Source organism: Lygodium microphyllum, chromosome 14 (assembly GCF_053477565.2).
Source record: "Lygodium microphyllum isolate KBCC chromosome 14, Lygodium_microphyllum_v1.1.10, whole genome shotgun sequence".
NCBI lineage: Eukaryota > Viridiplantae > Streptophyta > Polypodiopsida > Schizaeales > Lygodiaceae > Lygodium > Lygodium microphyllum.
Genome location: NC_141148.1, coordinates 81,681,485 through 81,705,616, shown reverse-complemented (window position 1 = coordinate 81,705,616; position 24,132 = coordinate 81,681,485). Strand labels below are relative to the sequence as shown.

The following is a 24,132-nucleotide window of genomic DNA, read 5'->3' as shown; positions in this document are numbered from 1 at the left end:
GGAAGACAAATCGGAGGAGAGACCTAAGTTTAATTGCATGGCTCGCCTTGGATTGGCCTCAGTGGTTGATCCCACTCTCTAGCCTTTTACAAGAACGGCAACCCTTTCATGTTCTAGATTCTAATTGTCCCTTGTAGGATTGAGTCTTTAGTCTTTTTTGGTTAATCTGATTTATCATCTCATGGTTGGAGATTGCTCATGGTTGACCACCAAAGCCAATGGAATTTGGGGATTGTATAAATTGAAAGCTTGGTGGAAATTGATAGTAATGGAGAGATGGATCAACAAGTCGCCATTCAAATGTACGGTATTCATTTGGAGAATGCTGGTGGGTGGTCCTCCCCTTGCATTAGCTTTTCACCATGGGGGTATTTCCAGTGGGAATTGTTTCATTTGTACCACACGGTTGAGTCTTCTTGTCACATATTCATCTCGTGTTCTTTTTCTCGGAAGATTTGGCCCTCCTTTCTGACATTTGGTATGTTGTGGAGGGGACTAGGATGTGTCCTTTTGATTGGGTCTTTGGCAAAGATAAAAATCATGGTTTGGCACGACCAGATATGAAGATTAAGTGTCAGTTTCTTAGATTTGGGTGTTGTTGGCATATTTGAGTCACTTGCAATGGGTTTATTTTTTGTTGTGGATCAGGCATCCTACATGTTAAGGGACTTCTTTAGTGGCTGCTTGATCTTATTCAACATGTTGATATCTTAACCAGAGATGATTTAGTTTGGCATCATGCAGCCTCGTTACTGACCTTGCCTTGATTTTTGTACTTCTTTTGTGACTAATACACTTATTGTTTATGCTGTGTGTGTGTGTGTGTGTGTGTGTGTGTGCAGGATGTCTCTCATGGGTCTATCTAGCATAGAGAGGCTGAAGCGATGAGGTAGGGTCCCTTGGTGGTAGTGTAGTATACTTTGTATCCATGGATAATGCCTCCTGCAAGGGTGTGGACCAGCTGGACATGGGCAAGGGCTCTGCACCTCTTTGTGGTTGTGCCTAGGGTGGTCCCTTGTGGTAGGGGTGTTGGTCGAACCTAAGAGGGCTCTATAGTGGAGGGAGTAGTCATTGCTTTGTAGAAATCCTTGACTGCATGTTGGTGTGTGGCTCCATGTCTCTGTAGCAAGGTTCGTAAGAGGTGCTCTCTATGGTGGCGGACCTCCAGTAAGGAGAGTCCGAGACGTCTTTGATCCTAGAAATCCATAACCTTGGATAGTGGCTCGAATCCCTCTTTTAACAAGCAACGGAAGTGCCCTTGAATCTCGTAGTACTCTGTGCATTTGCATAAGTAGTGCTCCTCCATCTCTAGCTCGAGTTGATAGAGCTTGTAAATCTTGTCCTTTGGGGGGAGGGAGTTTGTGCGGTATCTAGGGGAGGGAGTTTGTGCGGTATCTACCTGTCTTGTTCTAGAGTTGGTGTGAGGATGTACGGAGCTATCCAATGGCACATCATACACTATGAGATAGGCCTATATCCATATATCTCGGGTGGACAACAAAGCCATTGGGTCATATGTGTAGAAGATGCTTCTGATAGAAAGCCATCTTCATCCCTAGATCTCTAGTAGGTGTCACCCATGTTATGGCTATGTCTATCTAAATAATGTCCATCATGATGATGTGGTTCAGCTCCTTTTGGCTGAGCTGCAGGCGAGGGCAATCCAAGCTGTACTATAGTGGTGGGAGGTTCTCCATGTGTAATCCATGTAATTGTGACCATGCCTTTGTCGGGCATACTAGCACTTAGGATCTCCCTGTAATTCTAGTTGTCTAGACAAATCTAGTGCGAGCCAGGAGTATCTTTGTCTCCGCAAACAAGGACCACGGTGTATGCAAGAAAGTCACCCTTTGGAAAAGGGTCATTGCCACCTCTATGGGTGGTGCTCCCATCTCTACTTCGATGATGTCATGTAGTATCAAGGGTTACTTTGTATCATCCATGAAATCATCTATACCAGGTGTCTCTCCACGTGCTCAAACCCTTCATATATCTCCTCCTTGAGGAGTAGTGGCTGATCTTGTGTGGCTCTCGTTTGTGTGGTAGAGGCTCAATCCCCATATGGGGGCCCCATACAAAAGTGTTGTTGTGACCAAAGTGTCGAATATCCAGAGCTTCATATGAGGCTCCTGGAATTGTATGCGTGCACTGGCTCTCCATTGACCCTAGAGTCACATAGTCTCATGTCAATCTATCCTCTACTGCTCTCCTTAAAGTTAATCTTGGCCTTGAAAAAGTAATTCCCTAGTGAACATATCTTAAGACCACCTCCACTATCTTTTGTCTATATGTGAAATGGGCTATTGATCACCGAATCCATCGGGAGGAAGTTTTGAACTCCATAACCTTGGTTTTCCCAAGGTTCACTGTGAGATCCCACCCTAATAGAAGGCTTGTAGTGCATCTAGGTGGTGCTGCAATTCGTGCGGCGTGCTGGAGATGAGGACTATGTTATCGGCATATAGTAGTATGGGTATCAATGCCCCCCAAGCTAGCTTCCTCCTCACCAAGTCCATCAACGTATTCTGATATTGCATCGATATAAAGGCCGAAGAGAGTAGGTGAGAGTGGGCATCCTCGTTTCACCCCAATGGTCTTGGTGCTCGTACTTGTCTTGTAACATATGCATATAGTGCTAGTATCCCCCATCTCATCTCCATTAGAACCTCTAGCTCCTATAGTCTTTGCATGAACCTAGCTTGTGGTACTGTTTCAAAGGCCTTAGAGAAATCCACAAAGTAGTAGTATACTCACCTCCCTTGTACCTTGCTCTCCTCAATCATGGCTCGGAGTGTGAGGATATGATCAAGAGTGGAGTAACCCCTCCTAAACCTTGCCTGTGCACATGCCTCGTGTTGGTGTTTCTTTGCCCATTTGCTCAGCTCATGCTCTAGTATTGATCCACAAAGCTTCGCTAGCACGAGGCCCACCATGACCAACCTATAGTTCATAGGGTCCATGGGGTCTCCAACTTTCAAGATTGGTACTATAGTATTAACTTACCAACTTGTAGGGAAGCCTTCACACAGGGCCTTGTTGAATAGGTGGGCTAGAAGGGGTGCAAGGATATCTTTGGCATGTGATAGGTGCTCTGCTACTAGTCCATCATGGTCTTAGGCTCGATCGTTCTACAACCTTTTGATGGCCTTGTTGAATAGGTGTGCTAGAAGGGGTGCTAGGATACCTTTGGCATGTGATAGGTGCTTTGCTACTAGTCCATCATGGTCTTGGGATTGACCCCTTGCCATGTCTTGAATAGGTGCCCCACCAAGGCATTGAAGAATGTCATGCCTTTTGAGACTTGGAATAGCCGAAAACCTTTTGTTAGGCATTTTCGTATGATAAGGACCTGGACCCCTTAAGGCCAAAGCCACTGCTTTTGAAAAGACTTCTTATTGTAGTTATAGTCTTACGTGATATGTTCTTTTTGGTAGCGCTTGAAATTGGACAACAAGGTTGTTAAATGCATTTTTGTGGGGTATAGAAGTGAGAGCAAAGGATATAGATTATATGATCATGTCTCTAAAAAGGTATTTGTCAGTAGGGATGTGGTTTTCGATGAAAAATCAAAATTATCCCTTGCTGGTTTTGATACATATCAGGCTACCAATGATGTATTTGAAGGGCTGCTGCCCATTTCTTTCAGTGATACAGGTGGAGCTTCAGCAAGTGAACTTAATGTTCAGCCAGCTGCTCCATTGGGTAATGCAGAAAATCAGCCCATGGCTGATCTGAATATATAAGCAAGGTGCTGAATTTGAAATTCAGCAAGAGCTTGTACACACTCAGGAAGCTAGACAAATGCCTAGATGGTATTTTCAGACTATGAAAGATAGTCATGTGGATGCTCCGATTGTTGGTTGTATTAGAAGGCAAGCTCGTATGCATGATGGTGCGTTCACATCCGAGCACGTATAAAAGGCATAGTGGCCCTTTATTCCCAACATGCTTTGACTTGTGGATGGCGTGTTTGATGCTATCGTGGTTGTGTAAGAATCCGCTAGCCCAATGGGTCTGCCTCTGCCTCTGCCTCTGCCTCCACCCTCCTACTCATTAAAAGTTTCTCTTTGTGCGTCTAGAGGTCCAATAAGAAGACCTCATGCATCTTTGACCCTCATAGTGCATCACCCTATGGAGAGGCCCAAACCTATCTCAGAAGCTGCACTAAAATCTCCCTTTCATCTTAGATATTTTACATCTGCAAATAAAGTGCTCCTCATACTCAACCTCTTGGTGGCATAATTGGCACTGAGGGCTGATTCTGGGACTCGGCCTAGAACCAAGCCACTCGGACGGGCCGGGTTGTACGCGACGATGGCAGCACCTTCGTTAAATCTAGTGATCCAAGCAATCACAAGGCACACAAACTTCGAGATCACAACAAGGACATAGGAGGAAGGGTTTGATATACCTGATGTGTGCGAAGAACTCCCCGATGGCAAGATCGAATCGAATCACCAATGGAAGCTCTCTCTCTCTCTCTCTTTCTCTCTCAATGCTGCGGCGATTTATCTATCCAATAGCACTGTGCACATCTTGGGAGAGGGGTACATCCATGGATGCTAGCCTGACACTGCATCCCTTTGCTGGCATGTGCAAGAAGTGACTGCAGCAGAAGAAGAAGAAGACCAAGAAGAAGAAGAAGATCATCCTTGAACTGTACCAATCAGCAGTGTGATGCCAAAAAAAATGTACACGGCCCTTCTGCTGATTCAAGTCAGCAGAATGATGCTGTTGCCAATGGTGGAATGCATCCCTGCTTGGGCTCTGATGAGCTGATGTGGAGGTCGAAGTTTTGAATTTTCACCTTCAGTTAAAAAAGATTAAAAAAAAAACGGGTGTGGAGAGTGTGTGTGGAGAGGGGAGTAGGAGTATTCAGGGGTGCATTCGACGTCAGTTTTGCTAGCCTTCCATCCTTTTGGCCTCATTCTCGTGTAGTCGTTGGTACACTACACTAGTCTGCTGGTCTTTAGACAGTGCACTTATCATTACATTCGGCGACACAGCTGATGAACAGGGGGCCTCGGAGGAAGGGTGGAGAAGAGAAAAGTCATCTGTTGGGAATCCAGCTCGCGAGTCATCATCTATCTGAGATATTCTTCTCCGCGTTGTGAGTCTGAGGCTCTTGAGATGAGCTAGCCAAGCAGTGTGTGCATTGCTGGAAGTAGCATTCTTCCTTGCAGCAGGTTAGCTTGCTCTCCGTAACATGAGAGGTTTGTCGAAGAAGCAGCTTGTGGGGGTGCTGGTGGTATGGTGGGATGCTCTATTGATGATGAGAATGCAAGGAATTGCAGGTCTTGATGCCATTCTTCGGTTCACCATAGCCTGGAATGTTCACCTCAGCTTCAAAATGACTTCTCTCAGCCTCAACCGGCCCAAATTTGCTGTTCCAGCTTGCATGAAGGCAGTAAGGGAGGGATCAGTAGAAAAAAAAGAAAATGGTATCTTTTATTTGCCATGTTTCCATGCAAATGGCCTGCTGAAAGTTTTGATTTGGCTGTCAAAACTTTCAAATTCTATGGGCTTCCCAAGCTTTGGCTCAAAAGATTTTGATGGTTTTAGCCCAAACTTTCTCATTAACCCTTATAGCCCTTACTTGAAAGTTTCTTTAACCTTTGGCATTAGAATTCCAAGGTAGGTTCTGCCTATGCTGATGTGCAGCTAACGGAATGTCCATGGTGCTTGGAGCTAAGAATAAGTTCACATGCTTGTGACAGCCCCACATTCACAAAGATGGATTAAATTGCACTTCCTATAAATTGGACACAGAGGTATTTTTTATTTCTAGCAACTACACCTCTTGATACCAGGACAACTTTGTTCGCTTAGCCATAAAGCAGTTCTTTTTCTGGAATTAACATTTCCTTTTGCACTCACGTGAATCCTCAAAAACTGAGAACAGCTTTATTAGATCTAGCCATAAACCTGGCTTTCTTCTGAACATAACACTTCATTTTCAAGCATTTGTAAGATGAGTAATTCTGAGGTTTTGAATATTTGCGGCCAAATGCCTTCTGATGTAAATTTGATTGTTTTTCTTCACTGTACTGAAAGCAGGTCAGACCTTGTGCTTTTTCAAATGCCTGAGAAGGGGGCAGTTCCCACTCTGTTTGATCTTGAGTCATTCTCGGGTTCTGCAGAGTTAAGCCTTTGGATCTGCCATGAAAGTGGAGAAGCAGAGCAATTTAAAATAGGTCTGACTATGAATTTAACATCAGCTGAAGATTCAGATCCTACTCGTGTTATAACTATTGATTCAAGATATATTGTAGTCAATGATTCAGATGAAACCATTTTTGTATGCCAAGATGGTTATCAGGTAAGCTTTTTGTTTATTAATGTTCTGCAGTGAAGCTTCAGAGTGATTCCTAGGAGTTTATTCTACCTTTCCTGGTAGAATCTTTGTTTGTCAACAGAGTATTCTAGAGGATATGAGAGGTGGTTTAATCAAATTTTAGTCCATAAACAGGATGATGAAGCTGCAAGGGTCTTACTTAATCCTGGGAAGCATTTTGCTTTAACAACACGGTCTTCTCCAAGGGTGAAGAGTATCAATCATGGGCAATCACATCACGTTGGAGGTGATATAGTAGATGCTTCACATACTTTTGTCCGTTTTCGGTTGAAAGAGAATGGATGGGATTGGTCTGGTCCTATATGTGCTAGTGCGTTGGGTTCCTTTTCCTTGCGAGTATGTAGAAGCTCTGATGCCCTTGATCAATTGCAAGGCAATATTGCTCTGGAAAATCAAGTCAAGTTCAAGTTTATAGCTATCCATGTTGAAGAGGACAGTCCATCACTGATTGTTCGATTCTGCACACAATCAACTGAAAGAGTTCCTTATCGTATAGAAAATGCTCTCGTACATGCATCTATGATCTACTATCAAAAGGTTATCTTTGTATTGAAAACTTTTATAATTTTCTTTGCTTTCAAAGAACCATTCTTAAATATTGAATTACTTACTCTTTTTGGACATAGGGTCTTGGAGACATGCCAATGACATTGGAACCAGGAGGTTTGATTGGCTATGCATGGGATGATTTAAGCTTGCCACATGCTCTTGTGGTCCAGATAGCCGGTAAGAGCACCGATATTGATTCATCATCCATGGAAATCTGCTTATCTGTCTAAGAAAAAAATTAAAAAGTAAAGGTGTGTTAGAGATCTTTATTGATCTCCACAAATGAAGTTCTTTCGATGAAATGTGTTTCTTCCTGGACTGCTAGGATTCTACTACTGTTTGCATTTTACAATCTGAGATTGCTCGTGTGAGAGTTTCTGTAGTCTCTCTTTAAAAGGTAAAAGGCAGTAAAATAGTAAGCGTAAGTGGAGGTCTTGTTGTGGGGGGAATCAATTACATGGGCCAGATTTGTAGTGATACCAGGACTGAAGGAGATTTAAAGTTAAACTGAAACCAGAAACCAGAGCCATGGTGGAAAGATAGATTAAAGAAGTGGTTGAGGCACAGGGCATTTGAACCAGAATGTGAGAGAGCATCCAAATAGAGTAGATTGAAAGCAAGGGCAGTAATATAGAAAGAAGAAAGCTTTCATTGGTTCTGAGCAGCTAGTTGATCTCAAGATGAAACACAACTCATATAGTTATAAATGCTCCACCTAGTTTCGACAACATAATTTTGTTTTGGACACACAAGAAATTACCTCCACCATTGAAAATAAGTTTCCTTTTGTCTATGGTGTTGTTTTTAAAGATGCATGAGAGAATTTACTTACGTTATTAGAAATGACAGTAGTCACAAGACAGGTTTCAAAGTCATTCTATAGGTAGTTTATGAATGGCCCTGATTTATGGATGTCCAAGTGACAGATCATCTTAGCATTTTTTTGTTCTTCCTCTTGTAGGAATACAACAATTAACAGTATGTTTGGTTTGCTTACGAATCCTAAGATCAGTGATTGTGCATACAATGTTGATAATCACACAAAATTTGAACAGCTACTGTTTTTCTGCAATTACATTATTAATCAGAGACTGTAGTTATGAACATATGTATGTCATATTGCTCAAAGTTGGGCAATTCCCAATAGTTGTGAGGCTTCCAGCAGCACCAAGGACCATGCTTTTGTCATCGCGGATGGCAATCTTCAAAGCCTTATCTGGAGATCTGGAATCAACTGCTGCTTATCAAGTCCCATTAGTATGAAACAGTCTATGCCATCTTAGTTGAAGCCATAGTTGAGGGAAACTCCCAAATGGAAACAAGAACCAAAACAACAGAAACAGAAAATGGCAGTTTGCGTGAAGGGGGAAATGGATTCCATCATTAGAGGGCAGGAGAGGAGAGGGGAAGAGGGACAAATGTTTAAAGAGAGAAAGGTAGGGGGCATTGTAAAGGGGAAAAGCAAAAGATTATGGGGGTCTTAGATGGGTGGTGAGATATAGGCCTATCATGGCTTTAGACTATTTTTATTTTCCACAAATTTTCCCAGATGGCATTCCACATTACTATTATAGAGAGGGAAATGTTAGATTAACATTTCAGATTCCTATTATGAAGAGGGAGAACACGAGTCAACCATTTGTGGAATGATACAACTCTTTGGATAAGAAATAGTAAAGGCTTATCAGCCTCTCATATACCACCTAAATTCCCTAAATGAGCTTCTAGGTACTTCAATATCGTATAACTTGCACATCAATTTGGCTCTTGAGAGGTGCGCATGTGTGCGAGCACGCGCGCACACACACACAGAGAAATGAAATGATATATTACGTCTGCAAAAAGGCCAAAATGACCTATGAGACCATGAGTTACAATCATCTATATGATGCTACAGCAGAATAAATAGTACAAGAAGACTAAGAGCTATAAGTAAGGAGAAATCTAGCTGACAAATAAAGAGCTCTAGCTGATATAATCTCATGGTGATATAGAGGGCCTTGGGTCATAATGTTGTGTATTTGCTTATGGAAGTGCATGCTAGGTAATATAAGAGTGTACAGATTTCCCAAGGGCAAAGCAATGCAGTGTTGGAGAGTGACGTCCACCGGAGATGGATGCCAAGTGTAATAACCACCAGTCGGAGATGAGAGAGTGCTGAATAGGATTAACATCCTTGCACATGAGCGATTTGCTTGGCATACATGCTGGACCACAGCATGTATATGAACACAATAGGTCAGGGCTGTGGCGTCACTGCTGATGATAGAGAGGAGTGTCATGCTGTGGTCCAGCAAACATCCTTGCACATGAGCGATTGCCTGGCGATTCACATCTATAGCGGTGCTGCACTCGGTGGAATCTTGAACCAACCTGCCACGGAATCAGTGAGTGAGAGACTGTTTCTGCAGGCTGTGCGACATTCCTTTTTTTTTTGGCAAGTAAAATGTGCTGATTATATTACTCAAAAAACTGATTACAACAGAGTGCTCATGCTCAACAGACTAGCTGGAGCTGATGCAAAGTCACCAATACATCATGTATACAAGTCTCTCAAGGCGGTCTAGGGGGGATGGGGGCAAGAAGCCATTTGGGGGGGGGGGGGGTATATATCGCCAATTGGGGCTGCCTGCCTGCATCACAAAGAACAGACCCTGGCTGCCCCAAGTACGCATGAAGTGACCACGGAGCTCCTGACGAGCTCTGGACTGGCCCTGCACCTGATCCCATCGACCACGGAGGGAGTGGATGATGGAGGTCCAGAGCCCTGCTAAGGTCGCATGTGCTGAAAGTCTCTCTCCGCCGAAAGCCTCCTGGCACTGCGCCTTCCATATATGCCATCCAGTAAGACTCCCTATGATCTCCCATACCTCCGAGCGGTTTGCTGTGGGCTCCAGTACCTGGCGGATGGGTAGAGCGTCCAGACTGCCCACTGCGCACGACCCTGTCTCGATCATGGATATCGTGTCCTGCATCCTGGCCTCATACAAAAGGTGACAGCGCTGGCTGACTACCTACCAACAGAAAGCTCCCCATAAGATACATCTAAGGCTGGGTGCTATACCTTGAAGGATACGGCATGCTCCTCTCCACACGAGCTACGCCTCCTCACATGACCAAAGGCAGTGCTTTGGGGTTTCCAAAGGCTGGTGTGTGCAACGCTTACAACCTCCCTCCTTCTGCATCTGGGCAAGCCAACTTCCCACTGCGAAGCCTCCATGTGCCACCAGCCATAAAAGGTACGACACCCTCCTCAGCCTTCAGCTATCCCATAGGCAGTGCCAAAAGGTTCGTCGGAAGGGCTCCGTGATGCTGTGCTCCGCCCAGTGCCCTCTGCGTGACGGCGCCCAGTCCATATCCTCCTGCATCAGTACATGTCTGCCAATCCTGGCAGTGTACTCTAGGAACCTGGTGGCTTTTTGGTGACTGCAGAGGCCGCCCATAGCCACTCTCCTGGATCCCACTCTACTCATCAAGTGATCTGCCCTCCCAGATCCAAAGGCGCCACTCCTTGAGCTCCTTCCAGAAAACATAGGGTCCTCCTGGCAACCTGGGGGGCTCTGGATTAGGGCCTTACAGAGGCCCTGCCACACGCGGAGTAGGCTGCGAAGGAAAGGTGATCTGGGGGGGGGGGGGGGGGATGATCTGGGCTGACATGAAGATCCATCTCAGGGACGGCCTCCACTCACCGCCAATCCTTGGTTTACAATCCTGAAGGCCCTCCTGCAATAAGACCTTCATGGTCTGCCCGCCTGGTGTGAGATCGGGGACAACTAGCTTGCCCAAGAGCCATACTCTGATACTCTGGGTCTATGTTCCCAAGCCCTTCGTGTGACCTATGTCGAATGATGGTCGCCCGCGCCATCTTGGCCCTGGAATCCCTGGAGCCATTAGACCCAGACCAAAGGAAATTCCGCACTAGGCGGCGAAGCTGCACTACGCACGATGATGAGAAGCATTAACACGAGGCGATGTACCAGGCCATCGCTAGGAGGACCTGGTTAACCACTAGGGCTCGACTGGCTAGTGAGAGGCGAACCGTGCTTCAGTAGGTCAGTTTCCTCCGAATAGAATCAAGGACAAGAAGAAATTGCCGGGTAGGAGTGATGTTGAGTCCCACCTGGAACCCTAGGTATCAAACAGTCTGCCCTCTGCTCACCCATCTAAATCCTAGGTGGACACTCCACTCTGTGCTGGAGTCCGGGTCTGTGAGGAAACCAATCGACTTTCACCAGTCGATTTTTGCTCCCGTTGCAAAGAAGAACACGTCAAGAGCCAGCCTCACTCCCTCTAGCATCAACTCATCGTGTGCGTACTCTGAGTCTAACAATTCGGTCTCCTCTCTCACTGGAAGTCGATGGCCGCGTAATCCGCTCACACGTGACCTGAGGAAGTGAGACATCGCCTCTGCGAAGAGTAGAAACAGGTATGGGACCAGGGGGCAGCCCTGTTGAACCGATCTCTCCAGTGGAAACTCCTCCCCTCGCCTTCCACCTATGAGAACCCTGCTGGTGGCCGATCTGTATAGACCGGAAACCCCATGAATCCAAGTGTGGGAATCCCAACTTCACCATGGTGCCCTCTAGGAAATCCCAGTCCACCCTGTCATAAGCTTTCTCGAAATCCAAGAGTAGTACTGCGAGTCTTTGTCCACTGTGCTGAGCCCACTCTGTTGCCTCAAAGAAGGTAAATACATTGTCTAGGATGCTCCTATCCTGGACATAGCCTGTCTGTGTGTCATGAATGATATCTGGAAGCACGGGGCGTAGTTGCCCACCAATCATCTTTGCTAGTGCCTTATAGGCCACTGACAATAAGGTGATCGGTCTCCACTGGGAGAGCTCCAACCGGTCTCTCCCTTTGGGGAGAAGACTGATAAGGCTGCCGAGAGACTTCCTGGCATCTGTCCTGAGTTGAAGATCTCCTGGAAAGCCCTCAGGGAATCCTTCGCCACTTCCCAGTAGGTTGTGAAGAAGGCCTTAGAGAGGCCATCCTCCCCCGAGCATTTCTGCGCATCGTGTATATGGAAAGCCTCCTCTAGTTCCTTCTCTGTGAAGGGGTCTATGAGGGAGTGTCCCATCTCCGAGGGACGGGATGTGATCCCATACTTGCTGTCTACATCTCTGTTCTCTAGTTGAAGTTGTCTCCTGCTGGGGAAACCTGTGATTGACCGAACAGGCATCTGTTCGGTGTGGATGTTGTTGATGAGGAGGAGAGACTGTGAGGCATGCAAGTGCGCTTTGCCAACGGTCTGGATGGTGAACTCCAATCCCCCATGGTGGCCCTCGGCCGGACCATAGGGGTGATAGATGCTCCAGGTGATCCCTTGGATCCATCGGTGGTTGGCTTCCATTCTCATGTATGATTGTGTCGACGAGGTTTTTGTGGCCCCAGGGGTTTCTATGAGGTCATGCTCACATTGGCCACAAACAGAGATGATCCTCTTGTCAGACTACCCCTCTTTTTTGATAGGTAGTTGGTGCATGTGGCACCATGGAGATCCACGGTGGATTTTCAGAATCTGCTCAAACAGGAATGTTCAGTGTGGGTTGAAGTAGAAAGCTGCCCTGTAGTCTATTGGCGTCTATTAAGGGATGCAATGGTGGCGATTGGTACTATATTGGTGCCTCCCAGTATGGGGACTGGTAATAGGAATCGTTTATGCATGTTATGGAATACCTTCAGGAAAAGGCCCAATTGGCTGCTCCTTAATTGCACTGGCATGCATCCATTATAGTTTAAGCTTAACTGGGGCACCTTTGTAGGTCACTGTTTCACTTGTGGCAAGCTTAATCATTTCCAACGAGTGCCCGGACAAAAAGGATGCCACTGTAACTTGTAATGGGAACACTAAAATGGCGGTGGAGGAACTGCTCACTGGGGAACAGCCTTTGCAAAAGAATGTGGTCCAGCAAAAGCAACTTGTGCTTTCTTCAAACCCACATGATTATAGAAAGGGTAAGAAGGTTGAAAATGAGCAGCTGATGGGTTCCTCATTAGGCAATCAAGATGCCTTTTGTACATATGTGCGTAGAAAGGATAAATCTTTTGAGTTATTGCGTACAACTGTCATGGACCTCTCCAATTTAAAGCAGGCCATGCAGTTGAGATTGTAGGTTGAGCACTCTCGAGAGCACCCCAAGGATCCTCTTGTACGCCTTGCTTTTGATTGTAAAGGCAAGGTAATTATCCTATGGGATTGCAAATATCCTCACTTGCCTATGACAAGTGGAAGCAATCCTTTCCTTGTGAAATCTGCTCTCATAGGATAGAATGCTTTTGCAGTCTTGGTAGATTTTCTGGATGAAGGAATTTTGGAGGCGCTAGCCAAGAAAGCCCAAGCGAGGCATGAGCAGCCTTGCTTGTGAATTCCTTGATTTGACAAATGTGGATTGCCCCTTGGAATGTCCATGGCATTTGATCCCACAGTAAGCAATATGACATGTGGAGTATTTTGCACGAGAACTATTGGGATGCTTTGTGTATTGTGGAGCACAAAAGCCATGATGATAGCGGCCGTGTCTTGGATTGTCATGGATAATCAAGTGGCTTAGTAACATCTTCAAACATCTTCCCTTTGCCTTTATCCAATCTTGGCCTCATTGACATATTTGTGTCAGTGGACATAGAACCATGACTATGCAAGCGACCTTGTGACATTAATGTGACATTAAAGTGATATTTAATGTGACATTAAGGTCACAAACATTAATGTGACATTAAAGTGACATTTAATGTGACATTAAGGTAAATCAAGGGGAACATGCACGAGGATGACCGTCTGGGCTCTTGGGCGCCCGAACGGGGTTTAGGGGAGCCTAGAACCAAAGAGAGTCCAAGAATAGTAGGACTCACCAAGGTTTGACGGTTGGCAATCGGATCACAATGGGTCTGGCCAGCAATAAACTAGGCAAGGCTGGGAGGTGAAAGGATCGCTCGTGCTCATTAGAATCGAATGACTTTTTCTCTGTTCTTGATCGTCTTCTCCAGAGTTTCCTGCCAAGGTCTTCCGTGCGTGACATTGGTATCAGAGCCATTCGTGAAGTTCCTTTCAAGCGAGGCGAGGCGAATTGACGGATTAGCGAGGCCAGGCGAAATGACGGATACGTTACCCGTCATATGTCATTATTGGCCGAAAAGTGAGACGTCGCAGGAAGGAGACGCCGTAAAGCGTGACAGGCCGTAAGGGAAAGTGAAAGGAGTGAGACGCCGTAGTGGGATGTCTCTTTACGTGAGACGTCGCAGGGAGATTAATGCATGAAAACAGAGTTCATGTGCCTCACGCGTGCCTCACGTCATACAAATCGTTTTGGAAGAGAGCAGTTTTATGTAACTCACGTTACACCAATCGTTTGGGAAGAGCAATCATGCGTGACATCCAGGAGTTAATAAGACTTATAGTCTTATTAAAAGGCAGTTCTATTGGCCTGGAATGAATAAGGACGTCCTTGACTATGAGGTCAAATGTAATAAATGCCAGGTTAATAAAGCTGAAAGATTAAAAATGGGAGGACTTCTCCATCCACTAGAGATTCCTTCGGGAAAATGGAAGAGTATCTCCATGGACTTTATTGTTACTTTACCCAGAACACAGAGGGTTCACGACTCTGTGTGGGTGATTGTGGATAGGTTAACCAAAATGGCTAGGTTCATTCCAACTTCAACTGATGTTAAAACACCAGAATTGGCTAGATTGTTCGTAGAGAACATATACCGATTGTATGGCGTTCCGGAAAATATAGTTTCTGATCGGGATAGAAAATTTGATAGCCAATTTTGGCGTGCGGTATTTAGGAAATTGGATACTAAACTTAGCATGAGTACGGCGGATCACCCGCAAACTGATGGGCAAACTGAAAGGGTTAACCAAATCCTTGAAGATATGCTTAGGGCATATGTAAGTAAAAGGCAAACTAATTGGGAAGAGTATTTATCCATAGCAGAGTTTGCATATAATAGTGCCAAGCACTCTTCCACTGGATTTAGTCCATTTATGTTAATGTATGGGTTTCAACCCAGAGCTCCTTATGCAGTAGGACTGCATAAGGAAAAGGTTCAGGCAGCCAAAGACTTTTTGGAGGATATGAATAATATGTTAAAATTTGCTCAAGAAAATATTAAAAAGGCTCAAAATCGAGCTAGAGCATATGCAAATCCTCACCGAAGAGACATCTCCTTTGAAGGAGAATTGATCTATCTTAAGGTGCCTGAACAAACTAAAACTATGAAAAAGGGACAATGTCCAAAGCTTTCACCAAGGTATTGTGGTCCTTTCATAATACTTAATAAGGTGGGAGAATTGGCTTACAAGCTCCAACTACCTGCTGGTAGTAAAATACATCCAGTTTTTCATGTAAGTAAATTAAGGAAGAAGCTGGGTGATTTGGATAATCTAATCTTAAATGATGATATTGAGGAGCTATTAAATGACCAATCTAATCCACATAAACCAGAAAGAATATTAAATGTTCGTAATAGACGAACAAGGAATACTATTTATCAAGAATGTTTGGTTAAGTGGAAAGATTGTTCAGAAGAAAGCTCAACATGGGAGCGAGTAAGTACTTTAAAGAAAAGGTTTCCCAATTTACAGTTAGACCTTCCAAGTATCGTTTTCGAGGACGAAACCGATTCTTAAGGGGAAGGAAATGTGACATTAATGTGACATTAAAGTGATATTTAATGTGACATTAAGGTCACAAACATTAATGTGACATTTAATGTGACATTAAGGTAAATCAAGAGGAACATGCATGAGGATGACCGTCCGGGCTCTTGGGCGCCCGAACGGGGTTTAGGGGAGCCTAGAACCAAAGAGAGTCCAAGAATAGTAGGACTCACCAAGGTTTGACGGCTGGCAATCGGATCACGATGGGTCTGGCCAGCAATAAACTAGGCAAGGCTGGGAGGTGAAAGGATCGCTCGTGCTCATTAGAATCGAATGACTTTTTCTCTGTTCTTGATCGTCTTCTCCAGAGTTTCCTGCCAAGGTCTTCCGTGTGTGACAGACCTGTCCATGGATAACAACAGAGCATGTGTCTCCTGCAGGCCCACTAATAGTGGTACTATCCATAGTATGAATTTCAATATGTGTATCGTTTGTTGGTCCATTAGAAACAACCACATTTGGACTGCTATACCATGAATCCAACTCATTAAACACTACATCCCTGCTAACCAATGTTTCATGGGTAGTCGGATTTTAGCATTTGTAAGATTTTTTGTCCTGTGCATAGTCAATAAGGGCACACTTAGCAGTCTTCGGATCTGACTTCTTCCTCTTTTTTTCCGGCACAGGTGCATAAGCAATACATTTAAAGACTTTAAGATGGCTGATATCAGGTTTGTGCCCATAGAGTTTTTCATACGGTGTAAGATCATGAATACCAGCTGTAGTAGTTTTGTTGAAGACATATACTGTAGTTACAACTGCTTTAGTCCAATAACAAATTGATAAATTCTTCTCATTTAGCATGGCTCTTGCAGCTTCCATATGCACCCTATTTTTTCTCTTTGCCACACCACTCTATCGTGTATAACTGCATGTAAGTTGCCTTTCAATGCCATACTTAGCCAAGTACTTGTCAAATTCATGAGAGAGATACTGCCTCCATCAGATCTCAAGCATGAGATATAATATCCAAACTCTTTATTAGCATGTGTTGTGAAATCCTTGAAGACATCTAGCACTTCATCCTTGTGCTTCAAAATATACAGCCAAGTATATTTGCTGAAATTATCAATTAACAAGACAGAATATCTTGCACCCTTGAAGGATGCATTATGCGCTTTCCAAACTGGCAAGTGGAGCATACATGTCCTAACTCCGTATGGGTGAATTTTGGCAAACCAAGTACAATCTCCCTCTATTGCATGGTTTTCAGCTGTTGTATGTTTACATGTCCAATGCACTTATGCTAGATTTCTACATCCCTACCAGCTCTAGTGCCATGAGCAAACATGGCTGCATTTAACACAGGAATAGTAGCATCCAAGGTAAATATTCGCCATTCCTTTTGCCTTTAGCAATCGGCTTGCAGCCATTTGCATACTCTTTAGTAAAACAACCATCTCTATTATGTTTGAATTGAAGAATGTGCTCTCTACTATTTGTCCAGCAGACAATAAATTTATAGTGATAGACAGTACATGCAACACATCATATAGACTCTTAGGCTGGCATTAATTAATTAATTAATACCTAGTCTCTAATCTTACCATTGACATTAGTGGCCAATAAATTGGTCTAGGCCCAAATCTAACACCGTGTATCACCTAGTACTTGCTAGGCATAAAATATTACAACTTTTGCCTTTGGCATCAACTGATATCTTACGGTCTTGGGTCCCACAGTGTGAAATAATTAGCTTGCATCTCACTTTGCAAGTGACATTAGTACATTTGATTAACTTTTAATCATATGCTAAGAAAAGCAATAAAACTTCACGTCATTCTGACGAGAAACATTCTTCATAGTATCGTGAATGCATAGATGGCCATAGACTATGTGTGACACATGTAGCAGGAGGTTGTTTCGGTGCAATTGGACTTAGAAAAGGCCTTTGACTTTTTGGAATGGTCTTTTGTTGGAGATCTCATGGAAATCATGGGTTTTTGACCTTGCATGTCAAGGTTGATCTACACCATTAGTATGGGTGCCACCTCCCATGTTATGCTCAATGGTGGAGTCACTAAGCCTTTTTCCCTTGCACAATCGATTTGACAAGGCTGTCCTCTGAGCACACTCTTCTTTGCAATTGCTACTCACTGTGTTCTTTCCATGCTATCACATCTTGTGGATACGGGACAGTTGGTTGATGTTTCTCTATCTTTGTAGCAAGAGTTTGTTGGTTATGCACTAGATGATGATGCTTTAATGGTTATAAAAGCGGATGCTTCTAATCTTCGGTTGGCCTTGGATGTTTGGAGTTATTTGGTCATGCATCATGCTTGCAAATCAACATCACCAAACCTTCCCTTATTGATTGCACGGCCTCCAATTTGCTAGATTTAGGGTGGTAGGGTAAGGTTGTCTAACAAGGTGACATTGAAGGGCATCTTGGTTACGACTTTTGTTTTATGCTCTAGAAGAAAGATTCTATGCAAGCAGGTATATATTGGATATCATGGAGTCGTGTTTGGACTTGGAAATCAATGCGGGTGGGGCTATTTTGGATGTGGAGACCCATATGAAAGCCCTTCATTGGTCATTTTTTCAGGCCCTATGTATTGGTTAGCAACCTTAGGCTCTTATTGCTTGCTTTTTTCTTAGGGAGAGAGGCCTTTGGTATGGCAATACAAGGATTTAGGGCTCGTGGTGGCATGTGCTTAAGATTGAGGCTCCCTTTTTTTACGTCTGCCTCCACTCTTCTTAGTTTGGTGTCTTTGTGGAAAATTGTCCTTTCAAAAGGCCCTTTGGTACTTGATAGAGGATAGACAAGAAGCTAATTCATTGTTGGTGGAAATTCTAGTGGTGTCCCCTATTCTTTCATGGGAAAGAAAGTTAGACGAGAGACCTAAATTTAATCGTATGGCATGTCTTGGATTGTCTTCGTGGGCTGATGCCACTCTCTTGCCCCACGGGACCCTCATGTCCTTTTGCACCGTCAGAAGAGTCTTTTGGGTATCTCATGGCTATAGTGATGTGTCGGGTAGAGTCTCTAATCTGTTGTAGGACTGGCAGCCCTTTCTTGTTCTAGATTCTGATTGCCCTTGGCAGGATTGAGATCTTGTAGGGGGTTTGACCCTTCAGTCCTTTTCAGTTAGTCAGATTTATAATCTCATGATTAGAGATGACGCGTGGTTGACTATCAAAGCCAATTCTCTTTGGGGGTTGCACAAATCTTAAGCTTGGCGGAAATTGATAATAATGGAGGCCATTCAAATGCAAGGTATTTGTTTGAAAAATGTTGGTGGGGGCCTCCTCCTTGCATTGGCCCTTCATCGTAGAGGTATCTCTAATGGAAATTGTTTCTTCCATACCATTGTGGTTGAGTCTTTCTGTCATAGATTCATATCTTGCCCTTTTGCTTGCAAGATTTGGGCCCTTCTCTCGAACATTTGGCTTGTGGTGGTGGGCACAAGAATGCGTCCGTTTGGCTAGGTTTTTGGTAAAACTAAGTACCATGGTTTGCCACAACCTCATATGAAGATCCTGTTTCACATTTTCTGATTTTGGGGTGATTGGCATATTTCAGTCACCCACAATGCAGTCATTTTTTATGTGGCCTTGTGCATTTAGTGCCATGTTGTTAAGCTTAAGGGACTTCTCTAGTGGTACCTTGACCTTCTAGAGCATGCAAATATCTTGGTCATAGATGATTTAGTTCCTTGGCATACGGCAATCTCCTTTGTTTCTTTGCCATGACTTTGTATTATTTATGCGTGATGGACTAGAGCCATCCTGCATCTTGTAATCCTGCAATCTTGTACTGGTATTTTTTCGCTGCTGCTACTACTAAGAGAGCGCTTTTGCGATCCAAGGTCTTTATTTGGTGAATGTAGGGAAAGTCATGGTGGTGGGGACAGGGTCTACTACTACTACTACTAAGAGAGTGCTTTTGCGATCCAAGGTTTTTATTTGGTGAATGTAGGGCAAGTGACGGTGGTGGGGACAGGGTGGGACAAGCAAGTAAGCCATGTGGGAAGTCTGATGCAGAGAGAGAGAGAGAGAGAGAGAGAGAGAGAGAGAGAGAGAGAGAGAGAGAGATTTACGAAAAAAAAAAGAGAGAGAGAGAGGGGGGGATTCTTGAAATAATTTATGAGGGTGAGGTTTTGTGTATTTGAGACGTGTATGCTCCTAATGCAAGGAAACGTCGTCAACTTTGGGAAGACCTGCACTGCCTTGCCATGGCTCGTCAAGGCTTTGTTATGGGTGCTTTTAATGCATGTGTGACTGCAGATTAGGCAACCTCTCAACATTCGGTTATGGATGGTCCTAAGAGACAGGCTTGGGATGCTCATGCAGCGGCATCTTTGAAACAGGACATGTGGTCCTAGATGTATCCATCACAAGCTAGATACACTTGTCGTTCTTTTCAGCATCCAAACACTTGGGCCAGACTAGATAGGATATATATCGTCCAAAGTGATTCTTTTCTTCCTGCAATCATCGATATGCGTGTGGAAAAACAACATGTTTTGTCAGATCATTACCCTTTGGTCTTGGAAATGAGCCGTAGACCTATTCATGCATTTAAGGCTCTCCTTGCCCGTTGCCTCTTCGGTTTAGTCAATCTTTTTTGCAGCAAAATCAGTTTATGGAAGGTGTTCAGCAACTGATAGCCTCTTTTAGCTTGAGGGTCCTATCTATAGGGATGGAAGCATGGGCGGTTTTTAGGGATAATGGGCGAGCATTATCCGGACAATGTGGTATTCAGCATGCTTCCTCGTTTCGAGCTGAATCGCAGCACGCTCAATCCTTATTAGCCCATTCCTTGTCTCTGTGTGAGATTGGGGATTCCAATGATGACTTGCTCACATGCATTGAATGGCTGAAAGGCAGGGTCCCATCTCTTCAGGAAGAGGAATATGCAAAATACAAACTGTTTGCCCTTTATCCGGCAGCTTCGCATTAATGCCTCTAAATCATCCCTTATTAGTTGCATTGAAAATGATCTTCAGGCCTTGGGCTGCCAAGCTGATGTTGTGCTTAAAGGCTTAGGAATTTGGGCTATCCTTTGGGGCATGAGTGCATGTCTCTTCTAAGATGCTAATGGATTGGATATCCTTAGGCATTATGGACAAGTTTTAATGTGGGAAATCGCAAGCTTGGCCTTTCCACACAAGATTGGAAATAGCTCAAACCATCATGGCACCAATGGTTTCATATTACCTACCCTTGCTTCCTTGGCTGAAGTCTGATTTGTGGGAAATTACTCAACCCATATGTTTCTTGCTTTGAAAGAATGATTCTATACAGATGGGTATATCCTAGATCTTGTGGCACCATGTTTGCACTCCCAAAAGAATATGAGGTGGGGATGTTCAAGATTTGGAGACACATATGTTTGCTCTCCGCTGGTCACTGCTTCAGGCTGTGTGAGGGCCGACAGCCCTGGTCTTTGATTGATAGGTTCTTCCTTGAGACTCCAGGCATTAAGCATGGAAACACTAGTATTTCTACTCCATGGTGGCATGTGGTTAATGCTGAGCAACCTCTTCCTGTTAAGTCTTTCATGCTTTTGAATCATCTGGTCCATTCTTGGAAATCGGTCCCGGCTAAATCTTCTTGGTACCCACCCCTAGATTGAGAGTTGGCAAACTCTTTGAGAGCTGAAATGGTGGCTGTTGCGAAGCCTCCACTTGGCAAGGCAAACAGGAGTACAGGCTGATGCTGAATAGAATGGCACATCTAGGACTAGCCACTGTTGCTGATGCTCACCTACCTACCAGCAGGGCTGTCATGTTGTTCAGATCAGTTCAACGCTACTTTCATCATTGCTCCTGTTTACACTATATTTTGCTTGTGATGTTGTAAACATGGGCGCACACTCTTTTTCTCCCAATCTCACTTGAGGGTCACCATACTTCCAACATGTATAGCTGAATGACCAGCATATGGTACGTGTTCACTTTTTCCATAACCTTTATCATGATTGCACAAACTTGCAATGTAGGTATCCCTCATAAGTAGTGTCATTAAACTTAAATCTCTTGGTGAGTAAAGTGGACAGATTTAAGTTAGTATTGAAAGATAAGTTGCAAATCATAGTACCAACACAATCCCGATAAACTTGTAATGTAGGTATCCCTCATGAGTAGTGTCATTAGACTCAATTTTCTTGGTGAGTAAAGTGGACAAATCTAAGTTAATATTGAAAGATAAGTTGCAAATCATAGTACCAACAACACATCATGTGTCTTCAAAGCCTCATTTCATTAGTGGACCCTTGCATATGCTCATTTGATAATGTCATTGCATCACTTTGTATCCCTCAAAAACCGGCATGTGACATGTGTCTTCAAAGCCTCATTTCATTAGTGGACCCTTGCATATGCTCATTTGATAATGTCATTGCATCACTTTGTATCCCTCAAAAACTGGCATGTGACATGTTGAGTTATTTTAGGCCCCAATCAATTTGTTGAAAGCCGAAGTTGCTGAGCCGACCTGACAGAAATAAAATTTTGTGAAGCCCAATATGTATCAGTTAAATTGCATGCTTTCCTTTGACGTTCCAACACAAGTAACCATTGAGGCAGGATTCCCAGTGGGAGTAGTATTGGGCTTCTTTTGCGTAATGGAAACTGCCATACTGCTGTTATTAAAATCTGGCAAGCATATGCAAAATAACAAAGGTCATTACACATGAATTCATACTTGACGATGACTCAAGCATCATGCTTTTCATTCTCCTAGTCAGATTTCATCATTCTCCAAGATTTTACTATGATAGTGAGAGCTATGCATTGTTGCACATGAGTAGACATACTGTGGCTCAATTGTATTTATCATTTTGGCTCATTTGGCATTTTGGCCTTTACGAAGTGTTAATATGAAAATATACTTTTTAGCATTATCATATGATTGGCATAGACACCTTTTGAAGAACACATCCTATTATAGGTAAATTTTGAGTAGACTAATACATGCAGGCCATCTTTAGGCATAGCCAATTTTTGAAGAACACATGCCATGAGGTACATGCAAATCATCATAGTTCCACATAGAAACTACTTTCTATGACAGGTCATATGGCACTTTTTAATGATGATATTTCATTCATCACATGATACTTGATACACAGCAGATTACAGGCACATTTTATGATTTGTTACTAGGGTTAGGTTTCCCAGTTATTATAACATGCATGGGGAACCCAAATCTATAAACAGTAAACCCTGGTGCTTTCAAACAGGTCACAAAATGTCCTTTAACTGCATTGTAAATATAGGAGGCTGCAACAAAGGTGGGGGCAGTCCTTGAGTAGAGCCAATGTGGATCTATGAATACTAGCTACCACATGTTAAAACTCCAGCCGTTTTTCTTTGAGACGAGAAATTTCTATTAATAACACCTTGGAGGAAATCCTCAGGGGATAAAATACAAAGTACAAGGAACTTTGTAAACAGTAACTAAGTACATAAAAATATAATGGTTATGTGAACGACCAAGTGGGTCAGCTATAATGCCAGACCATTGGAGGGGCAGTATGGAAAAATATGCAAGAATTCGAAGTGCCTAGAAAGGCATCACTCCTCCTCATTCTTTTCAGAACCGTTGTGTGTAGTGCGGGAAAGGCATGAAGATCGAGACAGTCAGTCGTTACGCGCAAGGAGAGACAGAGAGAGTGAGATAGAGCAGAGTAGAGAGTGAGCACATTTGTAGGTACAATGACGAGTGTGCACCTTTAGGTTTTTTAGATAGATATATATGTGTAAGTACAAGTGCTAAGGGTGTGTTCACACCCGAGCATATTTAAAGCAGGAGGGCCTTTATTCCCAACAACCTCCCACCTAAAGGCAATGTGCCTTAAGAGGAGAAAAGAATCAGCTAAGTCTAGGTATGTACAAAGCTGAAATACATATATCTATCCAACTCCCATCATCTGTCGGCAGTGAGCAAACCGCTCTGCTAGAAAACCCTTCGTGAGAAGGTCTGCAGGATTATCATCTGTATGCACTTTGACAAGCTCAATGCTCTTGCTGTCAAGTACATCTCTAATGAAGTGGTACTTCACCTGTATGTGCTTCGTCTTTGCAAGAAAGACGGGATTCTGTGCAAGCATGATAGCACTTTGACTATCACAATGGAGAATAGGTAACTCTGTGATGCTAAGCTCTCCCACTAGACGTGAAAGCCATCAAGCCTCCTTGCATGCCTCAGTGGCAGCCATATACTCTGCCTCTGTAGTAGACAATGCAATACACTTTTGTAGCCTGGAGATCCAAGAGACTGCTCCTCGTGTGAAAGTAAATACATACCCAGAAGTGGACTTTCTGCAATCCGCATGACCAGCATAGTTTGCATCCGTAAAGCCAACAACAAATGCCTTTTGCTTCCCAAAGCAAATGCACAACTGAGTAAGTCTTTTGATCTATCTTTGAGTATTCGCATACCAAGAATGTGATTTGCATTACCAAGATCCTGCACGTCAAAGCTGCCATGAAGACTTTGCTTCAGTAATGTCATCTACATACAAGACCAAGATAATCAGACTTCAATATCTGTTGCCTTCTTGGTGTACAAGTAGTGATCTACTTGATTCCACGAAAGCCTTGGGACT

General features: G+C 43.7%; 1 protein-coding gene across 4 annotated transcripts in view; it reads left to right on the top strand.

The window, feature by feature from the left end:
* The window catches only part of LOC148025772 (vacuolar protein sorting-associated protein, putative (DUF1162)), a 238,064-nt gene that overhangs the window by 150,275 nt on the left and 63,657 nt on the right, over positions 1 to 24,132 (top strand). For all 4 annotated transcript variants that reach the window (XM_087693004.1, XM_087693005.1, XM_087693006.1 and 1 more), the window contains 3 exons: positions 6,058 to 6,319; positions 6,470 to 6,892; positions 6,982 to 7,081. In XM_087693004.1, coding sequence (XP_087549130.1) covers positions 6,058 to 6,319; positions 6,470 to 6,892; positions 6,982 to 7,081 — 785 coding nt within the window. The remainder of the gene's footprint in view (positions 1 to 6,057; positions 6,320 to 6,469; positions 6,893 to 6,981; positions 7,082 to 24,132) is intronic.